At 41.8% G+C, this 25,115-nt stretch overlaps 5 protein-coding genes across 10 annotated transcripts; 2 read left to right on the top strand and 3 right to left on the bottom strand.

Moving 5' to 3' along the window:
- Positions 1–233: 233 nt before the first annotated feature.
- On the bottom strand, positions 234–8,649 carry LOC120830537 (uncharacterized). 4 transcript variants are annotated; one of them, XM_040195249.2, is made up of 14 exons: positions 8,358–8,649; positions 7,395–7,534; positions 6,605–7,315; positions 6,233–6,395; positions 5,574–5,671; positions 5,205–5,420; positions 4,891–4,978; positions 4,388–4,509; positions 4,143–4,248; positions 3,948–4,019; positions 3,724–3,833; positions 1,775–3,490; positions 1,388–1,481; positions 234–1,285 (listed from the first exon to the last, which is right to left on the bottom strand). In XM_040195249.2, exons 2-14 carry the CDS (start codon positions 7,451–7,453, stop codon positions 1,172–1,174), a joined length of 3,669 nt encoding a protein of 1,222 aa, XP_040051183.2. In that variant the 5' UTR covers positions 7,454–7,534; positions 8,358–8,649; the 3' UTR covers positions 234–1,171. The 4 variants fall into 4 exon arrangements, with proteins under 4 accessions (XP_040051183.2, XP_077942711.1, XP_040051182.2 ...); XM_078086585.1 differs by lacking the exons at positions 6,233–6,395; positions 8,358–8,649 and adding an exon at positions 7,636–7,773 and having other exon boundaries at positions 6,605–6,663; positions 6,765–7,315; XM_040195248.2 differs by lacking the exon at positions 8,358–8,649 and adding an exon at positions 7,636–7,773.
- A 616-nt stretch (positions 8,650–9,265) lies between these two features.
- Positions 9,266–11,105, top strand: LOC120830541 (Rieske domain-containing protein). 3 transcript variants are annotated; one of them, XM_078086588.1, is made up of 5 exons: positions 9,277–9,562; positions 9,775–9,852; positions 9,949–10,179; positions 10,369–10,403; positions 10,576–11,105. In XM_078086588.1, exons 3-5 carry the CDS (start codon positions 9,975–9,977, stop codon positions 10,777–10,779), a joined length of 444 nt encoding a protein of 147 aa, XP_077942714.1. In that variant the 5' UTR covers positions 9,277–9,562; positions 9,775–9,852; positions 9,949–9,974; the 3' UTR covers positions 10,780–11,105. The 3 variants fall into 3 exon arrangements, with proteins under 3 accessions (XP_040051192.1, XP_077942715.1, XP_077942714.1); XM_040195258.2 differs by lacking the exon at positions 9,775–9,852 and having other exon boundaries at positions 9,266–9,562; XM_078086589.1 differs by lacking the exon at positions 9,775–9,852 and having other exon boundaries at positions 9,273–9,341.
- Positions 11,106–11,635: 530 nt separating this feature from the next.
- On the top strand, positions 11,636–14,967 carry gtf2h3 (general transcription factor IIH, polypeptide 3). Its single transcript, XM_078086586.1, has 13 exons — positions 11,636–11,976; positions 12,085–12,164; positions 12,249–12,355; positions 12,650–12,792; positions 12,996–13,058; positions 13,334–13,363; positions 13,447–13,475; positions 13,559–13,633; positions 13,728–13,781; positions 13,866–13,934; positions 14,033–14,168; positions 14,294–14,330; positions 14,470–14,967. Exons 1-13 carry the CDS (start codon positions 11,967–11,969, stop codon positions 14,537–14,539), a joined length of 903 nt encoding a protein of 300 aa, XP_077942712.1. The 5' UTR covers positions 11,636–11,966; the 3' UTR covers positions 14,540–14,967.
- A 390-nt stretch (positions 14,968–15,357) lies between these two features.
- On the bottom strand, positions 15,358–17,283 carry psmd9 (proteasome 26S subunit, non-ATPase 9). Its single transcript, XM_040195257.2, has 6 exons — positions 17,026–17,283; positions 16,830–16,929; positions 16,231–16,424; positions 16,024–16,125; positions 15,778–15,866; positions 15,358–15,570 (listed from the first exon to the last, which is right to left on the bottom strand). The coding sequence occupies exons 1-6, from the start codon at positions 17,149–17,151 to the stop codon at positions 15,543–15,545; spliced, it is 639 nt and encodes a 212-aa protein (XP_040051191.1). The 5' UTR covers positions 17,152–17,283; the 3' UTR covers positions 15,358–15,542.
- Positions 17,284–17,454: 171 nt separating this feature from the next.
- On the bottom strand, positions 17,455–21,589 carry LOC120830538 (rab5 GDP/GTP exchange factor). Its single transcript, XM_040195252.2, has 9 exons — positions 21,330–21,589; positions 20,455–20,641; positions 20,067–20,194; positions 19,767–19,918; positions 19,611–19,680; positions 19,378–19,513; positions 19,181–19,275; positions 18,604–18,860; positions 17,455–18,503 (listed from the first exon to the last, which is right to left on the bottom strand). The coding sequence occupies exons 2-9, from the start codon at positions 20,610–20,612 to the stop codon at positions 18,063–18,065; spliced, it is 1,437 nt and encodes a 478-aa protein (XP_040051186.2). The 5' UTR covers positions 20,613–20,641; positions 21,330–21,589; the 3' UTR covers positions 17,455–18,062.
- Positions 21,590–25,115: the final 3,526 nt, after the last annotated feature.

The following is a 25,115-nucleotide window of genomic DNA, read 5'->3' on the forward strand; positions in this document are numbered from 1 at the left end:
CCAGAACAGGTTCAGTGGGTTTCATGATGGTGGTATGAAACTAGTGATGAAATACTGAATTTGGAGTGTCTTTATAGGCTGGCGGCTCATATTATAATTGTATTCTCATGCTCGCTGTGGAACATATACATTTTCATAATAAAAGGCCATTTGAACCAATGGACAAGGTTAAAAACAGTATATTTGCACACTCAGAATAAAATGAATAATCATCAAATCACCACCAGCTCATATAAATATTTCAGAACACTATCTGAAAATCAGACACATTTCATTCTTTCTTTAAGCCTTAGAACTCTGAAAACATATATTCTCAGATACAATGTTGTAAAACAGAAATACACCAAATAGCCTCATTGCTTTAGAAAACAAGAACAGTAATAGTTCTACAAGTAAGATGAAACTATACTTTTCACATGCCAAGTAAACAGCTTAGTACTCAACCTGAGTTCGTTTAACTAAGAAATAATAGTTTTGCTTCATCATTCCGGAGTCAGAATTTAAGTAAATGCCAAAGCTGGCCAAAATGTCTCAAATTATAATTTGTTGTGCGAAAACACCAGTAGTTCTTTTAAGACAAAGACTATGAAAACTCAAAGCTGAAAAATAGTTATCTGACTAAAAAATAGAAACTCCAAAGATTGGGCCATGATTGTGTTTGTAAAAAAAGAACACAGTTGAATTAGGCTAAATAAAAATGTACAGTGGGCTTTACAGATGGAAATTCAAACATCAAGGGGTTCCAACTTTCCACAGTTCTATTACCTCATCTCCATTTTAAGATGAACATGATGATGGATGATTAAAAAAAATAAATATGCCGAACTTTTGAATCAGTATACAGCAATGAGCATCTAATAGGAAAACATCACATGCCCATACCTGTACATAAGAAACACAACCAACATCTAAAAATGAAAATATGTTTCACATCCGATTCCAAAATATATTCTTTGTCTCAATGAGAAAACATATATTTTACAAGTTCCATTGATTAACAGGCCTCTTAATGTCACACAAATCAATTGATATTTTTCAGATGTGAACTCTGACTGTTTAAGTCAATTGAACATTAATAAATTAAAAGCTGTATATTGACATACATATTGCATATAGTGCCGTCGGTAAAAAATAAATTGAACAATTTATTATCGTCTACCCCGTCGTGTGTCTACTTAGAATGACTCGGCTTGAGGAATGGCTGCAGCTGAGTTATCATGCTCTGGGCACAGCGAGCTTTTCTCTCCATGATATCCACCAGTTTGTGAGCGTACTCCCCAAATGCCTGTTGAGACACAGTGTGCAGAGAGCGGGGACTATTTAAATTAATTATCAAATTTAGTCTTCAAAAAAGGAGCAAACAAATATGTCTTTGATCAATTCTGACCATATCAGGTTGCTGGCACAGAAGAGTTGAGTCTTTTCGAAATAAAGCTTCCATCTCCTCCAGCTGCTCCCAATGGGCCTGGACGACACACCACCTAAAGTTGAAATTGGATTAAAAAAACAGAATATTTGATCAAAGCTGTAACTTTTAGGTTGTGATACTTCATCATTGAAACATACAAAATATTCTTCTTACTCTGTCACCAAAGAGGCCAGTATGATTTCTGTACATGTCTGCAGGAGTATCACGTAATTAGAGGTGAATGTTTCCGTCGGGTATTATCATTATGGGTAGTTGGATTAATGCTAGTGGTGCCTTTTGTAACAGCCTCTCAAACGCTCACTTTGGCAGCTCGGGGAACATCATCGAGACATTTATTATACTTACCGCCCGTCATCCAAATCTTCCAGAGTAGGCAAATTGAAAATTGGTGTAATCTTCCGATTGCTGGTGCTCCCTTGACCATTTAATTCTACAGAGCCGCTTTGCTGGAGTGAGACGTTTGAGTTGCCGGGATGATTTGAATGCACTGTGTGACACTGCGTCGGCACGGCGTTCAATTGTCCAACACTGTCTGACCGTTGTGTTGAAATGGAAAATGGAGGTTTCCAGAGCGTATTGCCTGCATATTCCGATGGCACATGGGTGGCACCGTATGGCATTAGATTCTGTGAGCCTGCTGAATTACTGTTTTCAGACAGCTGGACAGAGGATGAGATGGACTGCATGACCGAAGTCAGGAGCTTGTCGGCATGTTCGCAGGCAGGGGAGAGGGGTCGTTCTGCCGGAGCTCGTTGACGGGATGACTCAGCAAGCGGGGGGTGAAGTGGGGTGGTGTCAATGTTGCTTTGTATGGGCAGTAAACCGCAGCCATCTGCTCCTTCCCGGTCCTCGGCACTCCACACTCCATCAACCACCAAGGCCTCTGCATCAGCTGGCATTGCACCTGTGTTCATGTTCGCACGCTCCGTCTCTGACTTTGTAGCTCCTTCAATGCCACATGGCCTCCACTCTTCCCTCCTTAGTCGTCCCTCTCCTTGCCCTGTTTCCTTCTGGGACCTGTTCTCATGTTTACCACTGTGTTGTCCAAGTTTTGCCCCTGTTTCCTCCCTAGAGACCCTCATCTTTTTACCAAAACTAGCCAAGCCGCATTGACCAATCTCGTCCCTGTAGCTTGGAGAGGTTTCAGTTGGTAAGCAAATCTCTCCACTGGGAAAGAAAGACGACACCTGATTGTTACAACCTGACTCACCTCTGAGTGAAACCTCATCTATGTCATGGTATACAAGGTCAAAAACTGATAAGCGGGAAGATTGTTGGAGAGGGGAACAGGAAGATTTAGAGGAAGAGAGGGAGTCTTGATTAGAAGAAGAAAAAGATGGACAAGTAGAGGGTGACAAGAGATGAATAGATGAAGAAGCTGATGAAGGGATGAACTGCTGCAGCTGCTGGTGATACTGTCTCAGATGCCTTTCCCTCTCCTTACTATTTTTGTCATCCTTTTGTTTTTCTCTTTCGCTTGGACTGGCCTCCTTACTACAAGTGTCTCGACTGGTTTTCACTCGTCTTTCCTGTTCCATCCAACTTCTTTCTTCCTTTGTTCCCCCTTTCCAAGTGCTTCGATGACTGTCTGTCCCTTTGTGGTTGAATTCAGATTTCTGCACCTCCCTCAAGAGAATCTGCTCATCTTCTGCTGCCACGATGCTTTTCTTATATGCGTTGTGTAGGCTGTCTGTTACTCCATAACCTTCCCTCCGACCTTCTCTCTCCATTGAATCCCTTATTCCCAGCAAACCTCTGACTGGTATAATCTTTTCAAATCCAATCCTCTTTCTCGTGCTTGGACATGTTTCCCCTTCCCGTCTCCCTTTTTTGGGTGTGGAGCAGAGAATTGAATGCTCCGTGGTCAACCTTGTGGTCGGTGTGGGGACTGCAAAAATTGGTGTTTGTCTCCCTAAATTTGGCTTTTTAGGGGGACTTTTCCCTCTGGTGCCGACAACGTTGCTTCCGCTGCTGCTGTTGTACAGGTTACATTGGGCGGAGTGTGTTGGCTTGCCCCTTCTTCTTCCTCTTAGCCCTAGTTGTCCCCCCAACTCCTTCACCCTGTAAAAAAGGAAGCATAATAGCAGTCACTGATGTCCATAACACGATCAAAATTATTTAAAAATACGAGGGGATGAGTTGTAAACAATGGCACGAAAAGGAATAAAGTATTAATGAAATAAAAAAACAAAAATATGATTCCAAACATTGGACTTAAAAATATATTAAAAACAACAGCAGCAAAATATTTCACAAAAACAATTATCCCATTCCCACTCATTGTGCACACTTACCTGTCGGCGTATCTGAGTGTGTTTAGTGTGTGTTCAGTTGCCAAGTGACCTGGTGAAATGTTGGCAATCATGCATGTCATTGAGTCTCCAACAAACGAGTCTTTCAAAACCTGCAAGGGAGGCGATGCATTCCAAAGCAGGGGAGAGTTTATCAATCAAACTGGACAAAAGCATCCAGCGTGATATAAAAACACGATGTATCACACCGATAACACACAAAGTACCTGAGTAAGTTTGCTTTGTCTGAAAGGCGTGTGCGACTGCTCTTGATCGAGGGACCGGATGCATTCTTTCAGCTGAGAAAAAGCAAATATGTAAAATCCTCCTAAGCCTTCTTCAACGTTTTCGTATGTATGTGTGATGTCTGATAGTGTGTAGGTGGTTGTGTGTGCGTGTCTGTGTGCGCGTGTTTAGCTTACAGCCAACAGACTTTGGTTGATCTCAGCTCCCTCCATACGACTCTGCCTATCTGGTTCTTTGGTATCTGATGCCTTCTCACTTCCTGCTAGGTCCACAAACCACATTCTACAGGAACAAACACCTTTCTTAGTTCAGTCATTTTACACCAACCCTGTTGGGCTCACCTGATCTACTGTGCAGTCGCCCTAACAGGGCTCGAAGAATAAAAGGAAGACGTCAGAATAAAACACATGTTGTCACCCACCTACCAGCAATGTGCTGGTTTGCATCTCTTATTTGAATCTGAAGCAAGGCATGGGAACGCGAGGAGACGGGATTCACGCCACTCATTCCCTGTGTGCGCTCTTCTGTACCCCGCGAAATCACCTGCGTAAGGAAAATGAAGAATGCAGAAGGGAAGGAGAAGTTTCTTCACAAGAAGTGAAGTTTCTTCACAAAATCATAGAGATATTTTGTAAGATACACAGAATAAAAACTTCTAAGTACATAAAAGTATACTTTCAAGTCTTTCTTGTGGCAACAGTATAGACTTAAGGGGACAGTATGTGTGGTTTGTTGGCATCTTCTGGGCTACTGCAGAAACATGGCGGTGCAACACAGCGGGCTACATGATGACCTCAGTTCAGTCTCAGGTGATTGTACACAAATGAAAACCTAGGTAGGCGTATTATATTCAATGTATGAACCCATACATTGAATTGACTACGAAACATGGACACGGGGCTATTTGTCAAGAAAGAGGGAGACCTCCAAGAGTGAGCCGACTGAGTCGACTCGGACATCACACAGCCCAACAATGTGCACCACCTTTTGTCCATCCTCCCTGGCAAACAACCTAAAGAAGGAAGAAATGAAAAGAGAGACATTAAGTCAAGAAAGCATCAAATCTCATACATTTTCTCCTACATACAGGTAGCGTAAAAGTTTACTTTGATAAGAGAGGTTGCCAAAAATGTATCACGTTTATGGGAAAACTGGAACAATCCATTTTTGATCAACTGCTATTTAGGTATCTTTTCATCTTCAAAGCAGCTTCACCTCAAACAATCATACAATCACACCTTTTTCTGTGGTCCAACAGGTCGTACAGCTGACCACAGTAGATTTCAAAGAAACTGACGTAGACCAGCAGGGGTGAATGCACATGAGTGGTAGAGATGTGTGCAAAGATGTCGAGGACCGCCAGTGCATACAACCCAGGTCTCACAGCAGAACCCAACATGGTGTGAGTCTTTCCTGCACCTGTCTGGCCATATGCAAAGCAGGTGGCCTTACCTCTACGGACACACACACAGAACAAACAAATATAGCTAGAGAGCAAAGATCTGTAGAAAGCCAAAGCCAAAAAAGCATCTTTCCGGCCTCAAAATTGCCTCGTTTAGAATTGAGTGTGTATGAATGGAAGAGATGGTGGGTCAATGCTAACCTACCCATTGAGCATGTGTTGTACCAGAGGATATGCTGTGCTCCGGTACACCTCCACGTTGGAGCTCTCCTCTCCAAAAACCTGGTCAAAGTAGAACCTGTGCTGCAGTGACAAGAGAGCAAGGGGCAAGGCATTAAATAAGAAAAACATCATGATAATCTGACCATGTGACCAAGTACAAAATTGCTGTGTCGATCATAAAAAACATTACTTAAAGTGGCAATCTCAGATTATCTTATAAATAAATGTCCCTAATGAGGAAGTAGACACATTGTTATCGACTCTTTGGACCAATAAAAGTATTGCAATGTTTACACCAAAACCAAAACTGAATGTCTTTGGCAACATTCCGCACAGCAAAGTGTTGTTTAACAATTTTTATACATTGTATACGCTCAAAAAATAAAATATGCACACTATTCTAAAAACATCATGTATCAACATATATCTATAGATTTGATATTGCTAAACTGCTAAGCCCAATTCCCTTGATGTTACTCAAACACAAATTTTAAGTCAACCAGGATAGAAATCTTGAGGCTTTCCTCTGCAACGTCATCAGTTTTATACGTGTTTATTTGGAGACACTTTTATATTTAGTTGTACTGACAGTAATAGTAAAACAGTCAAAGCCATTGTCTCCTCTCTGAACGACCACTCTACCTGCAGTTTGTACTGTGAGAGATCCACAGCCTCTTTACGTTCTTGGACAATCACACACTCTCCACTCTGAGTTGTTACAACATCTGCCTCTCCTCTCCTGCGCTCTGCCTTTGTCAGAGGTCTTTTCCTCAGACACACACTGATCCTTTTCCCCCCTTGCTGACTGCAACGCACAAACACACACACACACACACACACACACACACACACACACACAAATGCAAAAGAAGAGACACAACGACTTAAAGAATGAAATTTCATATTCTTCGTGCACAAAGACGTTGTTTTCAACTGGCTGTGGCTGTCCTCAATAAGATGCACAATTCAAGCTGGGCGTTACCTGTGAAGACAACACAAAACAGTGCCACTTACTTCTTGTTTGGAACAGGAGGAGAAGTGAGCGGCAGTCCATAGTTGTAGCCAGCTGTTCTCTTTGATTGATAAACAGGTGTTGGCTTAGTGTTGTGTTCAGTAGGCATGTTATTTCTTATATTGCTGCAGAAGTTTTCTCTCCTAAGGATTCCTTTTCTACCTTTCTGCCCGACTACTTTGTTGCTGATGCTTGTATGGAAATCCATCCTGTGGTTCTTCTTCTCTTTGCAGCCACTTCCAGTGGCTAGCTGCACTGGTATAGCTGATCCTTTGCCCTGGCATGGCACAATATTTCTAATATGACTTGCACGGACATGAACAGGTTCTTCTGGACAAGAGAATAGGTTGAGACGAGGATCCAAGGTTTCACAACTGAAATCAAGCCGCCTGCAGACGTGTGACGGTTTGGAAAAATGTGGTGCATTTAGCTTGCTCACAGCAGCACCCCTCTCATGGTCATCAGCACATAGATTGTCACAAGGATATATACTGCTATCATCAGTGAAGTTACGGTAAGCTCCAGGGTAGCCTTTGTCACCAGCATCTGGATCGTCATCAACATCTTCATATTCAAGGTTAAGAGTTTTGAGCATTTGGACCAGATGGAAGAGCCGAGTCCTGTCCTCCATTGAGCGGATTCCCAGGAATGGATAGTCCTCCATGGTCAGATCTGAGAGGTGGGCTGCCTGATGAACACCCAACGAGGTGAAGCTGAAGGACAGGATACATAAGAAGAAAGATCTGTGGACTGGGCAGGACAATTTGTGAGTTTGCACGTTATTGAGCTTACCTGGCAAAGTGACTGTGCAGCCCGACAGCCTTCAGACACTCATAGAGGCGAAGTGTCATTCCCTCAACGTCCCTTTCTCACCTTCCTTTGCTTCTCCTCACTTAAACCCAGGCAGTGGAAGACATGTTGCTTTAGCATCTCTGTGAATTGGTCATACAAAGGCATGCAAGACGTGAATGCAGGCCACAACTAGAGTAATTGCAAACTACAAAATCGATTTTCAACTACACAAGCTCCCTACACTGCTTTTTCTGTTTCCTCCCTCAGTGATTCCTGTCGCAGACTGATGGCCAAAAGTCTGGTCGGTCACTGTGTTACTGCCACCACGATGCAAAGTTGCTGCATCAAGCAAAGCACACAACACTGGTATGATGCTGACATTTGACACTTTGTCTGGGTGGAGCAATGGCAGCACAGGGCAACCATGTAAAATATGTGTCCTAGCAAAGATGGTAAATATAGCAGACAGAGACGTGCAAGTGTTGCTTCCTCGACTTCTCGATTGGCGGGCAGCTGCATTAGTCCTGCCATTTGTCACTTGAACGAGACGCTCTTCATGTGCACGAGAGAGAGCTGTTCGTTGTGTTTATGAAACCCTCCTTGAGGTTCATATTTCCTCAGGGGTGGACCACAGTCCATACAGCAAACACCTGTTGAGATTACAGTGTCAGCAACTGTTAATTCTGCAAATTGAATTACAAGCAGTGTACATGACACTTATGGCCAATATCCACGGAGCTCAAAGTAAAGGGGTTGAGGGTCTGTTAATACAACTACAAACCCACACCTTAAAATAAATGTGTTGAGTATTTTAAATTATTAAAATATTTTATTATGGAATAAACATCCGAAAATATTAAGTTTATTAAATGCTTTTGCCTCACAAATAGTTTTCTGTATGAAATGAGAAACGATAACGCTTATACGTTTCCCCAGATGGCAAGAAACATACAGAGAACATACCTGAATCACTCCAGACTCTTGAGCAACGATGAACAGATGAGTACATGCGTTCATCTGAATCAGTCGCGTCAGTAGTATCACGATTTCCGTACACAAAAGTCGGTCACCATAGCGACGAAAACTGCTCGACGAGAGCGCGTTGTTTCCGCGCAGTTGGTGAAGAGAACGACTCCTGCACGGACAGGTCTGGATGGGAAAAATAAGATGCGAAATTATATCTGATTTAGATGTGGAATGTCAGAAGGACAGCCGGTCAATAACGCTTCCTTCAGCAAGAAAAAGAGATAATCCCTCAGGAGGCTTAATGCCCACCGACAAACCTGCTAAGACAAAAAGCCTTCTCAGACTAAACCAATATTTGCCCCACTGGCTTCACGACAGACTGTAGAGATGAGCAATGGACTAAATATATTTTATGGGGTTATTAATGACAAAATACATGTATTATGATTGTTAAGTATTGAGCTATTTTGCATATTCTATATTTAATGTATTAAATCGAGCATGCTATTGACAATATGCACTCAATCTTAGTCTAAATTACATTTTAAACTGGCAATTTAGTTTACCCCAAGAAAAATAAACATGAAAACAATCTGTACGGATCAATAGATGTAAATAGATATATAGTACGCAGATATATAGATGGGTGGGAGTCTATTTCAAGTAGTTTTAATGAATTCAATAAATGTGTTGTATCTTCATCATTTAACTTCATGGGTCTCAAGTCTCTGCAGTATCTTACACAGGACATTGGTCAACTTTGTAGGCTTACCGTACTGTATATCTCACCAGTGAATGCACACATAGATACTTTGTTTATTCTTGGTGGACAGATAGCAAATTGGTTTAAAAAGTATAGTCAGGGTAGGGCGGCCGACTTAGGATCCCTTTCACCCGACTTTGTTTCATTGGGGACAACTTTGGAGGTAACACACAACATTAGCTCTTCCTCGAACTAGAGCGGCACCTCAACTGCGTTTGGTTGGTAACGTGATAACTTACATGTGCAAAGGAATATGCTCTTCTTACTGCAGATGTAACGTAACCACTCGGACAATCATTCGTTTGTGTACTTTTTGCGAGAGAACGTCGCAGAGACCATGAATTCAAATTCATTCGCAATCCGTTGCCAGGCTACCAGATCTGTCCCGTGCGCAGGGACGCAGTGGGGTGTCAAATAAGTAAACTGGACACATTTAAAGGTACGCGGATTTAATTTCGCCTTGCAATGAATGGGTAATTAATTATTAACTCGATAAAGCTGCGTTGAAGACGCACGCATGCATTGGTAATGCTGTGCAATGCTAGGTTTAACTAACTTGGAATCCTTCGAAAATACGAGCTTTCAATGTAAAGGGATATTTAGACGGGTATGCTTTAATATTCATGGATCATTTCATCTCTCAATTACAAGTGGAGACAATGAAAGGCGCATATGTTGAAAACATCTGGAACACCTTTCAGCTGCATTTTATTTCATGTGAATTGCATTGTAAGTGAATTATGTCTAAAAAGGTTTGTATTGAAAAAAAGTTTTATCAATCACATCCTCACAACTAAATTACATTTATAATCTTACTCATACCAGGACACCTGATGTAAGTAGTGATCAAAATGTCTTCTGAGGAGGAGACACGTTCCTCCCCTCCCCCTTCTTCCTCCGCCTCTTCCTCCTCACCTCCTCCGGCCTCCCACTTCATCGGAAAGAAGGAGGACATTGTCCAGGCGCGGCGTGTGACTAAGATGCTGAATGGAGGCAGAGATATACTGGTTCTGTTCCACCAGGGGCAACTTTATGCTATGGATCAACGCTGCTACCGTAAGCCTTTTGTGTGTTGGTGTTGACACATGCAGGGAGCTATAATTGTCTGTCCTCACCTCCTGGATATTTTCCTGTGGAAACATTTAGAAAGATGATGACATTTATTGTCATAATATATTTTGAAGCATGCAACTTTCTGCAATGGCTCGTCACTAAGGCCTATAATGACACTTTTTCCATTGACAGATTCAGGTGGTGCATTACAGCACGGAGACATTGAGGTAAGTTATATATTCTCTTCATGTTGCAGTAAAGTATCGATTAAATGCTTATAATACACCTGGTCAGTTTGTTGCAATGTCCTTTTCACGTTTTCTTGTGTACAAAGGAAGACTTCCTTTATAGCTTTATGGTCTTATCTCTCTCATCACTTTCATGTTGTGCCACCATCAGGAGTTTAATGGGCGGCTGTGTATTGTGTGTCCGTGGCACAAGTACAAGATCACACTAGCAGAAGGCGAAGGGCTTTACCAAGCTGTGGATGATCCTACTGCCAAACCTTTGAGAACTCAATGGCGCTCCAAGGGGGTAAAACAGAGGATTCACAAAGTCACTGAGGTCAACGGGAATGTATATGTAACTCTGAACGACCAGTGAGGCCATCGAGTCGGATGTCTACCAGACCTAGAGATACACGACTGACTGAGACAAGGTCCAGCCAACCAGCCATGGCCAAGAAATAAAGAGACACTCAAGGACCTTTTTTTTCAGGTGATTGATTACTCAACAAGCACTGAAGTGCTTCCAGGACCAAGTGAGAAGTTTTGTTATATTTTATTGGAAAGCATATCAACCGTCTTCAGAACCTGATTATCACAATAATAATTGTCAAAAAAATGTTACTAAGTGTGCAAGCCAATACGCCTGTAAGATTTATATGAGCCAATCGATGGTAGAGATAAATATGGTCCTGTAAACCGCAATTGCAGGATGTGTGTCATTTCAGAGCAAATATTTGGGCCTCAGTTGGACATCCTTAGAGTTTTGTGGTGTTTACTGTGCTTTTGCCCAGAAAACAGGGCATTACTGAAGACATTCAACCAATTTGAAGGTGTGATTTCATTTCATGTTTGGTATAAAATTGAACTATTTTCAATAGAAAAAGATTCTTCTGAACACAATCCAATTACTTTGCTGATTTTTCAACCACATTAGATCAGCTTCTAAACGCTTCTGTACGTATAAAACGTGGTCAGAAAGAGCTCCACCTCGATCAACGACAGCATTAAATTGCTCCTTTCCCACCATTGTTTTGGAACTACAATCCAATGATGAGTACCACAATCACAGTGGTTGTTTGTCTGCATAACAAATACTTAACAAGATTTTTACTCCAAGTATGAAAAGTTATTTTATTTAGCTGTCCTACTGAATACATACTTGTTTTACCTTTACTTGAGTATTTCCGTATTACTATCGTTCCTTACATTAGGTATCTGAATACTTATCTTTAATTTGTTCTAATGAAGTGAAAAAGCACGTGTGGGAGTTGCATGGATGTGAATTTACGTCCCTGAGAACAGACGCCAGGGGGCAGCAGTGCACCACGTGACCCCCATAGGACGAGCAGAAGAAGACCAACGTCGCTGCTGAGATGCTAACGTGTTCCGCCACAATAAACAACACTCGCTCCGTCCTTACTGATTCTTTTCGTGCTGCCAGGTGATCTGACGTTAGACCTCGACACGCTCCTTGAGATGGAAGCTAAACTCCGTTAGATAAAGTTCCAGGACAAACACAGTCATCGCTTTGTGATCAATCTTGGGTTCTAGCATCTTGCCGTGATGGCATCCGGTAAGTTAAATGATGTCTCTCTTTAGTCCGACTCATGGAAATAAAGTTACGCTTGCAGAGACGAGCTGGTTAGCCGTTTCCGTTAAATGGTTCCCTACGTTTCCTCAGAGGAAGAAATCAACTTGCTGGTCATCGTTGTGGATGTAAATCCGATCTGGTGGGGGCAGCAAGCTCAGCGTGAGACCGATGTAAGTGAGCCCCCCGAATATCAGTCGTCCCTACTGGAGGCTTTTGAGATGTGTGCCGGGGCTAAACGACCCTCTACCCCCCAGCTGAGCCTGTCGAAGTGTCTGGATGCTGTGATGGTGCTGGGGAACTCCTACATGGCCATGGCGAGGACGAGCAGGCTGGCTGTGATCGCGAGCCACTGTGAGGACAGGTAACGTCACACAGCACCTTGCGTTCTTCCTTCCTTCCGGTGAGGACAGCTAACGTCAGCATGTTGTGTCACATTTACTGAAGGGAGGGAGCGTCTTTTTTACTCGAGGCCTTAATTTGCCTAAAACCGATCAGGCGAACCACAGAAAAAGGACGAACCACAGAAAAAGGTGTGATTGAATGATTGTTTGAGGTGAAGCTGCTTTGAAGATGAAAAGATACCTAAGCAGTTGATCAAAATGGATTGTTCCATGAGATGAGCAGATGCACATCTGACTGATTTACCTCTTTTCAGTCATTTCCTGTATCCCGGTAAGAGCTGGAGAACGGGGGACAGCAGTGGGGATGACGCGTACTGCAGTGGGGATGGAAAATATGAACTCCTGGCAGTTGCCAATAATTTTATTGCTGAAGAGGTCAGGAAGGTCATGTCAAAAAGTAAGTAAAAGTGTTTTTCTGTGTGGATAAAATGTATATAGAATATTAACAGGGCTGTTTATTTAGTACATGGACTTTCTCAACACACACATCATTTTGGTAGCTGTCTTTGCAGTCAATGTGTGTTTTTCAGGTGTTTAAAGATGCTTTGTAGTAAGTATGGGTCACTCCTTGATATTTAAATGCATCTTATGTGATTACAGCTGAAGTGAGGGGAAATTCAACTGATACTTTGTTGGCTGGAACACTTGCCAAAGCTCTGTGCTGTATCCTTTTCAGAAAATAACTATTTACAGGTTTATCATTTATGACACAGACTTTTAAAAACGTGAAGACCAGATGATCATGAACAAAGTGACTAACAAAAGAATACATTCCCTTAATTAACTGCTGAACCTCCATCTATATGTTGACAATTGGGTGTTTGTTGTTAAGACTTTCCACTCACAAGTGTGTACAGATTGTTTTTCATTATTTTCTTTTACACAGCAACAAGTGGGTTGGACGTGTTTTGCAAATTCCTTAATCCTTTGACATTCAGATATTCACAGGGTGTCAAAAGAGATTGATGGTAGTTAAATATTTCCATTAAGCTTAATGATGCGCTTCACGGGTCCTTTTCAATTATTCTTAATGATACCTTTTCTCTTTTAGTTGGACAGGAGATGAAATCCAGAATATTGGTAAGCTCTGAACGGTCTAATGTAATGAGTGCTTTTGTTGTATTGCGTGACTTTAAACACAGCGCCTGTATTTCATCGGTTAGGTCATAAAAGCAGCAGAGGACTGTGCTCGCCAGTACATGAACTTCATGAATGTCATTTTTGCTGCCCAGAAGCAGGTACGATCCCTGAGCATGCTCGTGTTTTCCTGTTGCTCTATTGTTATATTTTCATAACTGTTTAAATCTATTTGTTTTTTGTATTTTAAAACAGAACATTCTGATTGATGCCTGTGTTTTGGACTCTGACTCGGGTCTCCTTCAGCAGGTCTATTTTTATGACTTTGTTTTGGATATTCAAAATTCTATAACTGTACTTATTAATTAACCTTCTTAGATGTTTGTTTCGTAGGCTTGCGATATAACTGGAGGATTGTACCTCAAGATACCACAGAAAGTTGCACTGGCACAGTACCTTTTGGTGAGATTTTTACATTTCTGAGAATATCTTTTATGAAAACACAATGAAAAGCTGCCGTGTTGATGATGATGATGATGATGGTGGTGTTTTCTGGCCAGTGGGTGTTCCTGCCCGACTCTGAGCAGCGCTCTCAGCTGGTGTTGCCTCCGCCTGCACATGTGGACTACAGAGCTGCATGTTTCTGCCACCGTAACCTCATTGAGATTGGCTACGTGTGCTCTGTTTGTCTGTCAAGTAAGCCGGAGTCCTATTTTTAAAAGAATACATAATCTGTCTTTTGTATCAGTGGCAAAAGCTGTGGCTACAGTATGGGTTTTTTGTTGTTTTTTTTGACACTTTTTCCTGTCTTCTTATTTAAGTATTCTGCAACTTCAGCCCCATCTGCACAACTTGCGAGTAAGTGTTTGAAATAACACATGCCAGAAACCTCTTTTCTACAAACCGTTTACAAGACTGCACATCTGGAATCCTACATTGATTGATTTGATCTTCAATTTGTCTCCATTAACATTACTTAAAATATTTTTCTTTTTAGAACTGCATTCAAAATCCAACTACCACAGATGGTCAAACCCAAGAAGAAGAAACTCAAGCAACCTACATAATGTAGTGAATTCAGTTTCCTTTTTTAAGAGCAGATTTTAACATTTTGTTTGGTATGTTTTTGTAACTGACTTCAGTGACATCCTGGAAATGTTTTTATGGGAAGTTGGACCATGCGGACTTTACTAATGTTGAGTCTCTGTACATACATATACATACATACATAAACTCCATCCGTCAAATATTTCTTTCTAGAAACAAATTGTTTTGCAGGAAAGTTTATTCAATAAATATAAACGTTGATATGCAACATGCACTCAAACTTATGGTTGGTTTAATGTTTTCTCAAGTCTTGGTCTGTTTACATTGATACTGAAACAATTATACACAAGATAAGATGTTTATAAGTTAAGATCATTTCCTCTAATGTAAATGAGGTTATTTTTGTGACGTACACCTTTGTATAATAAAATTAAAACGTTCTTTGAAATGTTCGTACAACGTTGTCATTATATTGTGGGCTCTTCCTCATTCCGAGCTGAATGAGTTGGGATGAGGTAAAAAAAATTACTTAATGTGTTCAGTGAATATTGTTTCCAACAAGTCCAGAAGCTATTTAACCAATAATGTTTTGAACTTATTGGCAATTATCTTACTAAGAGGTCATGATTTGATTTCGCTCTTGCATAATATGTTGGCTGAAAATTAGACTTTGATTATGTAGCAAAGTTAATTATTTGTCAAAGGTGACATTTGCAGCATAAATCATTGCTGCTGAGAAGTGTTAACTCCATGCAAACATTTTTTTAAACACGGTTTTAGTAGTTGTAGTTTAATGAAGCATTGCTTGATCAGCCATCATTCAATAAATGCAGCGCAGCGTCTTTAACACTTTATTTTCATCTATACCATCCTGGAGATTGCCTTTATATAAAGAAAAAGATACCAGTTTGGTTTAAGATATTGAGAACCGGTGGACATTTCTGCCATGTGTGAAAAGTCAGTTTGAAACCACCCAGCGATAACACACGATGAAGAACAACGACATTCTGCGTGTCATGTTGATCATCGATGGATCGGAACAATGTTGCATCTGAAGAGGAAAACAAGGAAAGACTAGTGATTGATGTGACCCAACTTCACACCTGCCAATCATGCATCTGATGTGGTGTACTTATTCAATTATACATGCAGGAGAAACATATGCTTTGTTCCTGTGGGTTTCATAGCTTTCTCTGTTTCTAACTATCAGCCAATCAACTAGATTTGAGTGATCTGATCCAGTTTCTGTAGCACTCACCCCAGCAAACCTCTGCCTGACCATCGCTGAGGAGTCAGGCTCATCTGCGCCTTCTTCCCTTCCCGGATGACTGTGACCCGTAATGGTTTCTGTAGGAGGACGTGATAATCCAGTTAACGCTACATATATTAAGTGTGCGATGCAAAAGGTAACCTGTGGTGGGGCAAAGATACAAAAGTGATACCACAATATTTCTTTCAAATTAAAAAGAAAAGTCTGATGAACAAAGTGGTGTCAGGAACTTACACCCTCGCTGTGTTGAACCACAGAAGCGATATTCTGCAGGTTCTGAAAGTTCTCCGTGTTCACAGAACCAAACTCAATGACTTCATCACCAACCCTGAGCCCCTTTTGAAAGAAACAAGCAATATACTATTATCTCTGGAACAAAACAGAGATGAGGTTAAATTAGGTCTCAACGTGGCACAAAAGCATATTCGACGCGTCACTCACAGCTCCACAGGCGGGCGAGCCTTGTGTCACAGCATCCACCCGTGCAAAGGGAGGGGGAAGAGTGACCTGCTGCTCCATCGCCTCGTCCTGGGCTCCAGCCTCATCCCTTCCCCGCTTGGCCTTCTCCCCAGCATGCAGCTTGTGTAGGGCCTCTTCTATCTCCTCCATGATGGCCTTGTGATCGTTCTGCAGGCCTGAAAGACATGATCAAAGCAATAAGCAGTACGTCTAAAATGTACGTGTTGGCATACTACATTTTATACTGTAAATATAGGGTGGTATCATCTTAAAATCAGTATTAATGCAAACTTGAATGTATTGGCATAATATGCAGTCTTCTGAAAGTGTGTGTTGACAAACAACAAAATAAATTATCTGAAAATTGTTTAATGTTGCAAATGTTACATTTTGGTGTCACAAATACCACGATGGAAATATATATACCGCTATGAATGAGAAGATTGTTATTGGGCCATTATTGAGTACAGCTAAACATTAAACAGTGTGCTTTTGTGTAACTTTTAGGTGGGTTACTGGTTGAGTGATCGATGCCCCCTGCTGTCAGAGAAACACCAAAACAACCCCACGCCGCTGCTTACACGCGATACTGTGTCTTGCTGTCCTGACGTGGTAAACATTAACATCTGCTCGGGGGAAACCCTCCGCGTCCACCAAGGGGCCTTCAACTCCAACACCTTGCTGTGGACCCAAAGTATCGATCACGTCAGAGAGGCACGTTTAGCTTGTTATGAACTAGTGACCGTATCCTCGGGTTTGCTTTGATAACAAACTTACGTCTGCCAAAACGTCGTAATAAGCCTTTATCTGTTCCTCGATTTCATCTTTCTTTTTAACGAGGTTTTTAACATCGTCCATTGTTATTTCCGACCCTCCAGCACTGTTTTCGCCCGTCATCTTCATGGTTGAGGCCACATCCGGGATCGAACGCTCGACGTCACAGGTCGTCTTCTTTGTGGAGGCGTTTCTTCTCAGAGCACGTCACCGCCCCCTGCTGGCCGGTCCCACCTCACCGCTAGAGAGCACGTTCACTGACAAATGTTATACTAAAAGCGTTTGACACCGCATCAAAGGTCAGTTTTTGATTTAACCGAGTATTTTAATAATCGAGTCCCATTTGCAAACGAGAAAAAAAAGGTTAGCTGTAGACCAAATGTTTGTTTTCTGTAACATTTTATAAATACAAAAAAGAACACAAAAAAACTATTAGATCAAATGAGTAATTTTTAATATAATATCGAATACAATAATTGATCAGAACATAAAAACTTTCATATTTTTTTTAAACTAAGTTGTAAACATACAATAACACCATCAGACACAGACACAGATGGCAGTGTTTCTAAATCGCTTCATCGTCAAGGCAGCATGTTGAGAACAGATCCACAGCTCTGAAACATGCTTTAACCCAATAACCCACTTGCCTTGCCCAACTAACATTTACTCCTTCTTTTTTATTTCACAGCATTTATATAGAGGCACATTGGTATATAAAGTAAGTCAATATTAAATAAGCACTTTAAGTTTTTTCATGATCTCCCCAAGTGCTGTGTATCCATCCTGAGCTGTGCTTGCGTATTTGTTTTTATAAATTGGAATGCATTTCTAATGGCCTTCATCCTGAAACAGGGTACGAGTGCAAATCTGTATCAAAGTCATTAAAAGACCTCAGTGATAACGAATGCAAAAAGTTTTCCTTCATGTTCAACTAGAGAACAAATCACAGCTTCATGGGACTGGAATGTATTAAAGTGAGACACTGGAATATAAATCTGCATTTGTTTTAAAGCCGACATAAATTAGTGCTGATGATTTCAAAACAGAAAAGGTCCTGTACCAGGTGTGGCATTTGTATCTTGTGTTCCTGCACGTTGATCGGTGATGACCAGAACAGACTCGACTTTGTCGTCCTCTTGTGGTGATGCATTATGAGATGAGGATGGAAAAACCTGTGAGAGCTCGCCCTGAGCTGCTATCTCCTTCTGCACCACAGCAAACTGGGCTGTCGCCTCATCCAGCTGTGAGTGAACCCCTTTGACCCAGTTCTGTAGCTGCACGTTGAGCGCATCCATCCCTTGGTCCAGCTTCTCCTGTCTGCCTTTGAGTTCTTCTAACAGATGTTGCGTGTCGCTGTCGACCTGCTGCCTCTTTCCTTCAGAGGGAGCCCGCTGACGCAGCATGTAGCCCTCAAACTCCGCTGGACTGAGGTTGAGCGCTGGTCCATCCAGCTTTTCGATGAAGGCCACTGCACAAGACTGAAACAGAAGACACGGGGGGGGGAAAGGCGTGAATGATCGGCCGCCACACAGCAGCACCCTGTGGTACTCCGGATAAGCAACTCCGCAATAAGCTTACCAGGTTGGTGAAATAATAGCCGCTCTCTCCTGCCATCAGACTGTGAGGGAGACCGAATCGAATCACGTATTGCATGTTGGAGTGCAGGCGAGGCGGATTGGCCTTCAGCACCACATAAACCAAAGCCGACAGGAAGTCGTCGGCATTAGCGGGCTCACTGTTGGAGGTGGAGAGCGCTTCAAAGACATGCTGACTGCATTTGGACACACATGCAAGTTTGTCCTGAGGCGCTCGTTTAGCATCCATTTCAATGATAGCTGTTGGAGAAAAAGGAAAGGAAACAAGGCAGAACAAAACGTCAAGGCCTTTTCATGACTCAGAGCGATGGCCGACTCTCTTCCATGAGCTCAAGCAAATAGTTCAACATTTTGGTAAATAAACTCTGTGGAAGCAACTCTGGTGAGAAGATCAACACCACACGTTTTTCCATAAAATATAAGTCCAAAGCAAATGGAGTTTTTTTCACAAAATAGGTTTGGATTTAACGGTAACCCGCATGTAAATTGCTCTTCCAATTACAAATCAAATAAGCACATTTTCCAAAATGATTCCTCTCAGTATTGAAGCAGTAAATCACCTGTTATAGCAGGCAGGAAGGGGTCGCCTGTGACCTCAGTCCTTTTATCAGGGAAAGGTACGCTGAGCATCTGGGGTGTGATCCAGTTCAAAGATCTGCAAAGTAAAGACATCAGTGTCAAATGGGGCTTTAAATTCAAGGTTTCCATCAAATACAACTCAGAACTGCATATTTGTACATTTGTATTTATGGATTACCGTATCCGCCTCTGGAGCGCGAGGTCCTTCTGTTCATCATCGCAGCTGTCATGGCAGAAGACCCATTTGTGCAACCGTGTCATTATTAACTTCTCTACATGCTCCATTATGCAAGTGACCTGCGCCTCTGGTAAAGCTGAAAACAAAATGAAATATACAAATAAGTAAATATTAAAAATCCTCATTCGTTCAGGATAACCGGCCCAAGAGGCGTTGAACTTATCTGTACTCACTGCTAAAATAATCAGCAAAAGACTGGAAGAAATCCTGCACAAGATCTGACTGCTTCTGTACCGGCAGGTCCTGTAAAGAAGATGATACGCTTTGATCAAAGGGTTCATTAAAACGTTATGAGAAAAACATTCAGCGCTACGTTAACCCATAATTACATGGTAAGCCTCCATTGTGTTGAGGAACGCTGTACATCGAGACTGCAAGCGCTGGGAGGAAGGGCTCTTCAGTATCTTTAGGAAACCCGTGAAGTCTCCGGGCTCCAGGCTTTGATAAGGTTTCAACACATTGGCATGCCTTTCAAAGGACTCTAAAAGGGGACAACAGGCAGATGTTATTCAAGATCAATAAGAAAACATGTTTCAAAAAAATACATGCAATTTATTGGATTTTTTGTTCATTACATGACTGAACCTAGAAAACATGTGCTGAGGAGGTGGGATTTGAACTAACAACACCTTGAGGTTTGGGAGGCGATGTGCTGCCCCAGAAGAGTCTCCTCATTGTGTTGATTCGACGACCTTTCTCAGTGCTCTTCTTCTCCTCAAATTTGGAGAAGGTGAGCGGAGTTCCATCATTGGCCGGACTACAAAGAGGGACAACGTTAGGCATAACAATCTGAACCCACTTTAAGCCGGGAGCACTTGAGAAGCCTCGACCCGCTAGTTAGACGACATATTAGAAGAGCGAGCACAGCAAACACCCTCTAGCGTCGCTCAGGTCATTATCAAATGGTTTGATTAAAAAGAATCCAGCATTTGAGGATATTAACATGCGACTCCATCTACAGACCTCGGACGTTATGTTCCTGTCAGTCTGAAGGACTTTCACAAAGAGCGCGTTTACCTGGCGTCCTGCCTGGAGGCGGCAGCTGGTCGGGCCTGGTCTCTCCAGCACTTGGAGCAGAAGCCCGTCCACGCTGGGTTTCCATAGTAGCCGCAGGCGTTCTTGCACAGCAGCTCCTTCTGAGACACTCGGATCCCCCGTTGTTTATCCGTCCACATCGTAGAGTTCTTCCAGATTCTACTCACACCTAATGGACAGAACGTTCATATTTAGACCCAACAGAAACATTTTCACATACTCAGTAGTTCCGGTATAATACCTCAGATTGCTATTTCCTGCTTCTGTGACAGCAGGGACCCAAATGTCACCATTTTAAAGGTTGTGCTGAAACCCAGACCTCTTCATGCTTTCAACGGAGAACCACAGAGCTGGACTGAACAAATATAAGCCCATAGTAGAAACTAATGCTTAAAACTGTATGACTGTAAATGTGTCTTTATCAAGACACAAAACAGCATCACTAAAATGCTTCAATAAAAAGTAAGAACTGAACAATAGAAATGTGTGTGTACTGACAGTCTAAAGTGTGTAGACTGCCATGTGAACGACACACTCTTGTCTTATTGAATCATTTTTTTTATAGGATTTGCATTGATTTGCTCGTGCGTTTAGCATCCTCAATAACTTCCATGTGACTTTTCTATTACGCGTCACCCAGCGATGACTGGAGTCCACTAGAGGCCGAGGGTGAGACGTCATATTCGGGTAGAGAGCTCGTCAGATGACCGTCCGCTGTTGTTGGAGTTCAGGGCTAATGTTAGCTAACGTTGAGTGGATTAACGTTAGCTGACAACTTTACACGAAGTATAAACCAAGTCCTCTGGGGGATCCTGTCCCGAGAGGATAAAGTCCCAATCAGAGACATGTCTGCTCACCTGTCAGCGGTGGAAATCATAACGTTGGCCGCTTCCTCGTCGGTGTGTTTTTATTTATTTTTTCCTCTTCACGAACTCATCAGAACTTGTAACGTACGATGAGATCAACAATCCTCCAGACTTTATTTAGTTGGTGAAGTATTAAACAATAGTTAATTAGCGAAAATGCTCGCTGTATGAACTAAAAACGCAGAGAATAATCCTCAGCTCTCGAACCCGTGCAACCGGAAAGTTGCGTTAACAAAATGTAAAGTGGAAGTAATGATCGACACAGTATTTGACCTTTCAAAGTAAAAGCATCTCAGCAAGATCGCCTTAATTATTCCAGACTTTAAGGGGCCAGAATGCCGTGTCCAACACATACACATCTCCCTCTTGCATCACATAACAAATCCCATCGTTCAGTCCTTTTTTAATAGCGGTTTGTACGTTTAATACATTTACCACGTAGAATGTCTTTACCGGAAGTATTAATGGTTTGTTATGGCGGCCTTTGATGCTTGTGGTCATCATAGATGTTCCTTCCTTCCTCCCAGTACGTTGTACGTCCTTTACGTACAAGTCTGTACGTCACCGTCGATGGAGCAGCGTGCGCCCTCTAGTGGCGAGATTAGTGACAAGTGAAAGTGACGTTTGCGGTGTGAAGAAAGTCCATCCATCCATTGTCAAACCGCTTATCCTGCACACAGGGTCGCGGGGGGGCTGGAGTCCATCCCAGCCAACTTCGGGCGATAGACAGGGTACACCCTGGATTGGTCGCCAGCCAATCGCAGGGCCACACAGAGACATACAACCATTCACACTCACATTCACACATCTACGGGCAATTTAAAGTCCCCAATTAACCTGATCCCCAGAGCATGTCTTTGGACTGTGGGAGGAAGCCGGAGAACCCGGAGAGAACCCACGCAGACACGGGGAGAACATGCAGACTCCACACAGAAAGGCCACTGGGCGGAATCGAACCCAGGACCTTCTTGCTGTGAGGCAACAGTGCTAACCACCACGCCACCGTGCCGCCCGGTGTGAAGAAAGTGACGGGTGGAATGTCAGTGGGGGACAGAGCCCGAGTCCCCCAACACACAAATGCAAACATTTAGTTCATATTCCAACTAGAATATATTTAATATGTTTGTGTGCAGCCAAATGACAGATTTTCTGATTTAACACACAGCAGATGTAAACCTCACTATGTAGAGTTCTTATTTATTTTCCAGCTTTGATGAGAAAAGGAGACACACACCAAGTAGCAGGTAGTCACAGTTTAACGCTTCACAAAGCTGATAATGATTCTAAACATCTTTCCTTTTGTCTTCAGTGATCACATTATGAAATAAAAGAGTGTTCACTGTATTGACAGAATGCTTAGAAGTGTGTGTACCTTGTATGCTATGTGTATTTAATCTGTGCTTCTCTCTTAACATTTACCTTCATGTGATACATTTTTATTATTGAGGAGGATTTAATTACTTAATGAATTAATACGACAAATGAAGAGGCTGAAAAGACACTTTTTATATGTTTATAAATAACCAACATTCCCGAGTACATAACATTAAAATACACAATTTTGGTCACACATTAAAATCCGTTCTGAAAGGTTTTGATTTGTGATTTGAATATACAAAGGAAACATACAATTAGTTTTTTAATGTGAGAAAACTGGATTAAAAAAGCGATGTGACCACAGTATTTTTCTTTTTACAAATCTACAGATATAATAGTGTTAATTCGACTTGTACACAGTAAATATTATCATTAACATACATTCATACTCTCATGTCAGAACCTCAGACTCTTTCTGTGTAAACTAATTTACACGATGAATTCTTGGATGATGTATCTTTGTTTGCAATGCAGAGAAAAATAAAAAAACAACCCAATGCTGCTGTCAGTCCCAGTACACAGTAGAGGCCGATCCTTCTCCGACTCGTATCGCTTGATGTCTCCGGTTCGGGCCGATTCTTCACTGCTGCAAAGAGACCCAACAAGTCTGATTTATTAATGTAAAGAAAAAAGTTTATTCATCTGAATAAAGCTGCTGAATTAAACGTGTTGAGTAAGTTCAACTTAATGAACCTACCAGTGACATTGAGGTGAAATTCCTTAAAGTTCTTCCCATAACTTGTGCCCACCTCACACCAGTACAGCCCCGAGTCATTAGTCTGGAGTCTGGAGATGTGAAATCTGAGTCGTCCTTCTCTGAGGACGTTTTTGTCCCACTGGACTCTTCCTGCAAAGCGTTCATCCTCCAACTCTGGGACCTCGACATCTTCGTATAGATGAAACATGAGTGATGGTCTCTCATCAGTTAAAATCTCCCAGACGATATAAAGGGAGTTGGTGGAGTGGTCCGTGCTGGTGGGGAACATCCATTCCAGTGAGATGTTGTGGTTCTCCTCTGCATGATAGCAGCTCTGTGTCACATTAACTACAAATGACCCCTGCTGAGGAGACACAGAAGGAGAGGAGGAGGTGACAAATTGACACTGTCTTTACTGTATTTAGAACAACGTGTATTACTGCTCTCATATGGTCACAGCGAAGAACTACAACAAAGTAAAATTGTCAGTTCAGCGTAAATGAGCATAAAATTTTCATTTCATAATAAAGCGAATGATGGGATAATAGAAGGGATTCACGATTGAAGTGGGAATATACGGAGGGTGATGGGGATTGTCAATATTCCGTTTCTATCTGAAGCTCTGAATTAATACTTTGTTATTCTGAAAGAAAATGAGAAACCATTGGAGGTCCTCTCAGAAGTTTTGTCCAGATACATAAATATGTCTCTACCCCGAAATCCAAGCGATCAACTACTACAAGCTAAAACCTTATTTAACATTTTTAGTATATAAATGTTTTTTTGGTCAAATGGAGAAACATTAGATTCGGCAGGGCCATTAATGGCTTTTCCGTCAAATACTTTCAAAATAAAGTTACGAACATGAAGAACACCAAAAATAACTTAATAATGATGAAGTATTCATGCTTATGTAATAAAAACAAGGTTTAGCTCAATCAATAGGTATTCAATTCTCAAAATAAACGTTAAAAAGGGAGAAGCACTTTGAGAAAAGTTATGTAGCAAAAACAGACTCGTTGTCACACCTGTATGTCAAGTTGCGTTTTTGTCCTGTCTCCAGTTGTTTTTTGACTTCCTGTTTTATTTTGGAAACTAACTCCCTCTCGTTTCAGGTCCCTTGCCCTTCCTCATGTGTCACCAGTCTGATTGTCTCCCCTGATTCCTGATTGTGTCCACCTGTTCCCACAACTCCCTCATGGGTACTTATAGTCTGCGTCGCCCCTTGTCCTGTGCCAGTGTGTCTTGTTGTTTTGCCCTGCACACCAGCCCTCACGTCACGAGTCAAGTCAAGTCCGATAACGTTTGTCACGTCCTTTTGATCCCTGTTACATTTCCTCGTTTAAGAGAGATTTTGAGTTTTTGCCTTTTGAATTTTGATCTCAACCTTTTTTCCTCATTAAGAGAGATTTTGAGTTTTTTTTCCTTTTGAACTTTGATCGCGACCTTTGTTTCCTCGTTAAGAGAGATTTTCAGTTTTTTCTTGTTATTAATAAAAAGCAATATCAGCTGAACCCTCTGCGTCCGAGTCCTCCTCCTTCCTGCCTGACACTCGTGTTTAATGACCTTCCATATGTTGGTTCAACAAACACACACAAATAATACAGAATTGAGTACGTTTAGAATGGATCAAACCACCGTAAAGTAAAATATAATTAAACCATTAAATGAATATATAAACGGAACTAAACATTTATTCAGAC

The sequence above is a fragment of the Gasterosteus aculeatus genome, chromosome 13 (assembly GCF_964276395.1).
Source record: "Gasterosteus aculeatus chromosome 13, fGasAcu3.hap1.1, whole genome shotgun sequence".
NCBI classification, from domain to species: domain Eukaryota; kingdom Metazoa; phylum Chordata; class Actinopteri; order Perciformes; family Gasterosteidae; genus Gasterosteus; species Gasterosteus aculeatus.

Coding starts and splice junctions, on each gene's coding strand:
- LOC120830538 (XM_040195252.2), bottom strand. CDS start 20,612: ATGTGGACGGATAAACAACGGGGGATCCGAGTGTCTCAGAAGGAGCTG. Junction 20,195..20,454: donor GCCTCCAGGCAGGACGCCAG/GTAAACGCGCTC, acceptor CCCTCTTTGTAG/TCCGGCCAATGATGGAACTC. Junction 18,504..18,603: donor GCTATTATTTCACCAACCTG/GTAAGCTTATTG, acceptor CTTCTGTTTCAG/TCTTGTGCAGTGGCCTTCAT.
- psmd9 (XM_040195257.2), bottom strand. CDS start 17,151: ATGAAGATGACGGGCGAAAACAGTGCTGGAGGGTCGGAAATAACAATG. Junction 16,425..16,829: donor AGCAAGACACAGTATCGCGT/GTAAGCAGCGGC, acceptor CATGTCTTTCAG/GCCTGCAGAACGATCACAAG. Junction 15,867..16,023: donor TGGTTCAACACAGCGAGGGT/GTAAGTTCCTGA, acceptor GTCCTCCTACAG/AAACCATTACGGGTCACAGT.
- LOC120830537 (XM_040195249.2), bottom strand. CDS start 7,453: ATGACACTTCGCCTCTATGAGTGTCTGAAGGCTGTCGGGCTGCACAGT. Junction 4,979..5,204: donor CTGTTGGACCACAGAAAAAG/GTGTGATTGTAT, acceptor TTCCTTCTTTAG/GTTGTTTGCCAGGGAGGATG. Junction 1,482..1,774: donor GAAGATTTGGATGACGGGCG/GTAAGTATAATA, acceptor TTTCAACTTTAG/GTGGTGTGTCGTCCAGGCCC.
- LOC120830541 (XM_040195258.2), top strand. CDS start 9,975: ATGTCTTCTGAGGAGGAGACACGTTCCTCCCCTCCCCCTTCTTCCTCC. Junction 10,180..10,368: donor TATGGATCAACGCTGCTACC/GTAAGCCTTTTG, acceptor TTCCATTGACAG/ATTCAGGTGGTGCATTACAG. Junction 10,404..10,575: donor TACAGCACGGAGACATTGAG/GTAAGTTATATA, acceptor TGCCACCATCAG/GAGTTTAATGGGCGGCTGTG.
- gtf2h3 (XM_078086586.1), top strand. Junction 13,782..13,865: donor ACTCGGGTCTCCTTCAGCAG/GTCTATTTTTAT, acceptor TTTGTTTCGTAG/GCTTGCGATATAACTGGAGG. Junction 14,331..14,469: donor CCCATCTGCACAACTTGCGA/GTAAGTGTTTGA, acceptor TTTTCTTTTTAG/AACTGCATTCAAAATCCAAC.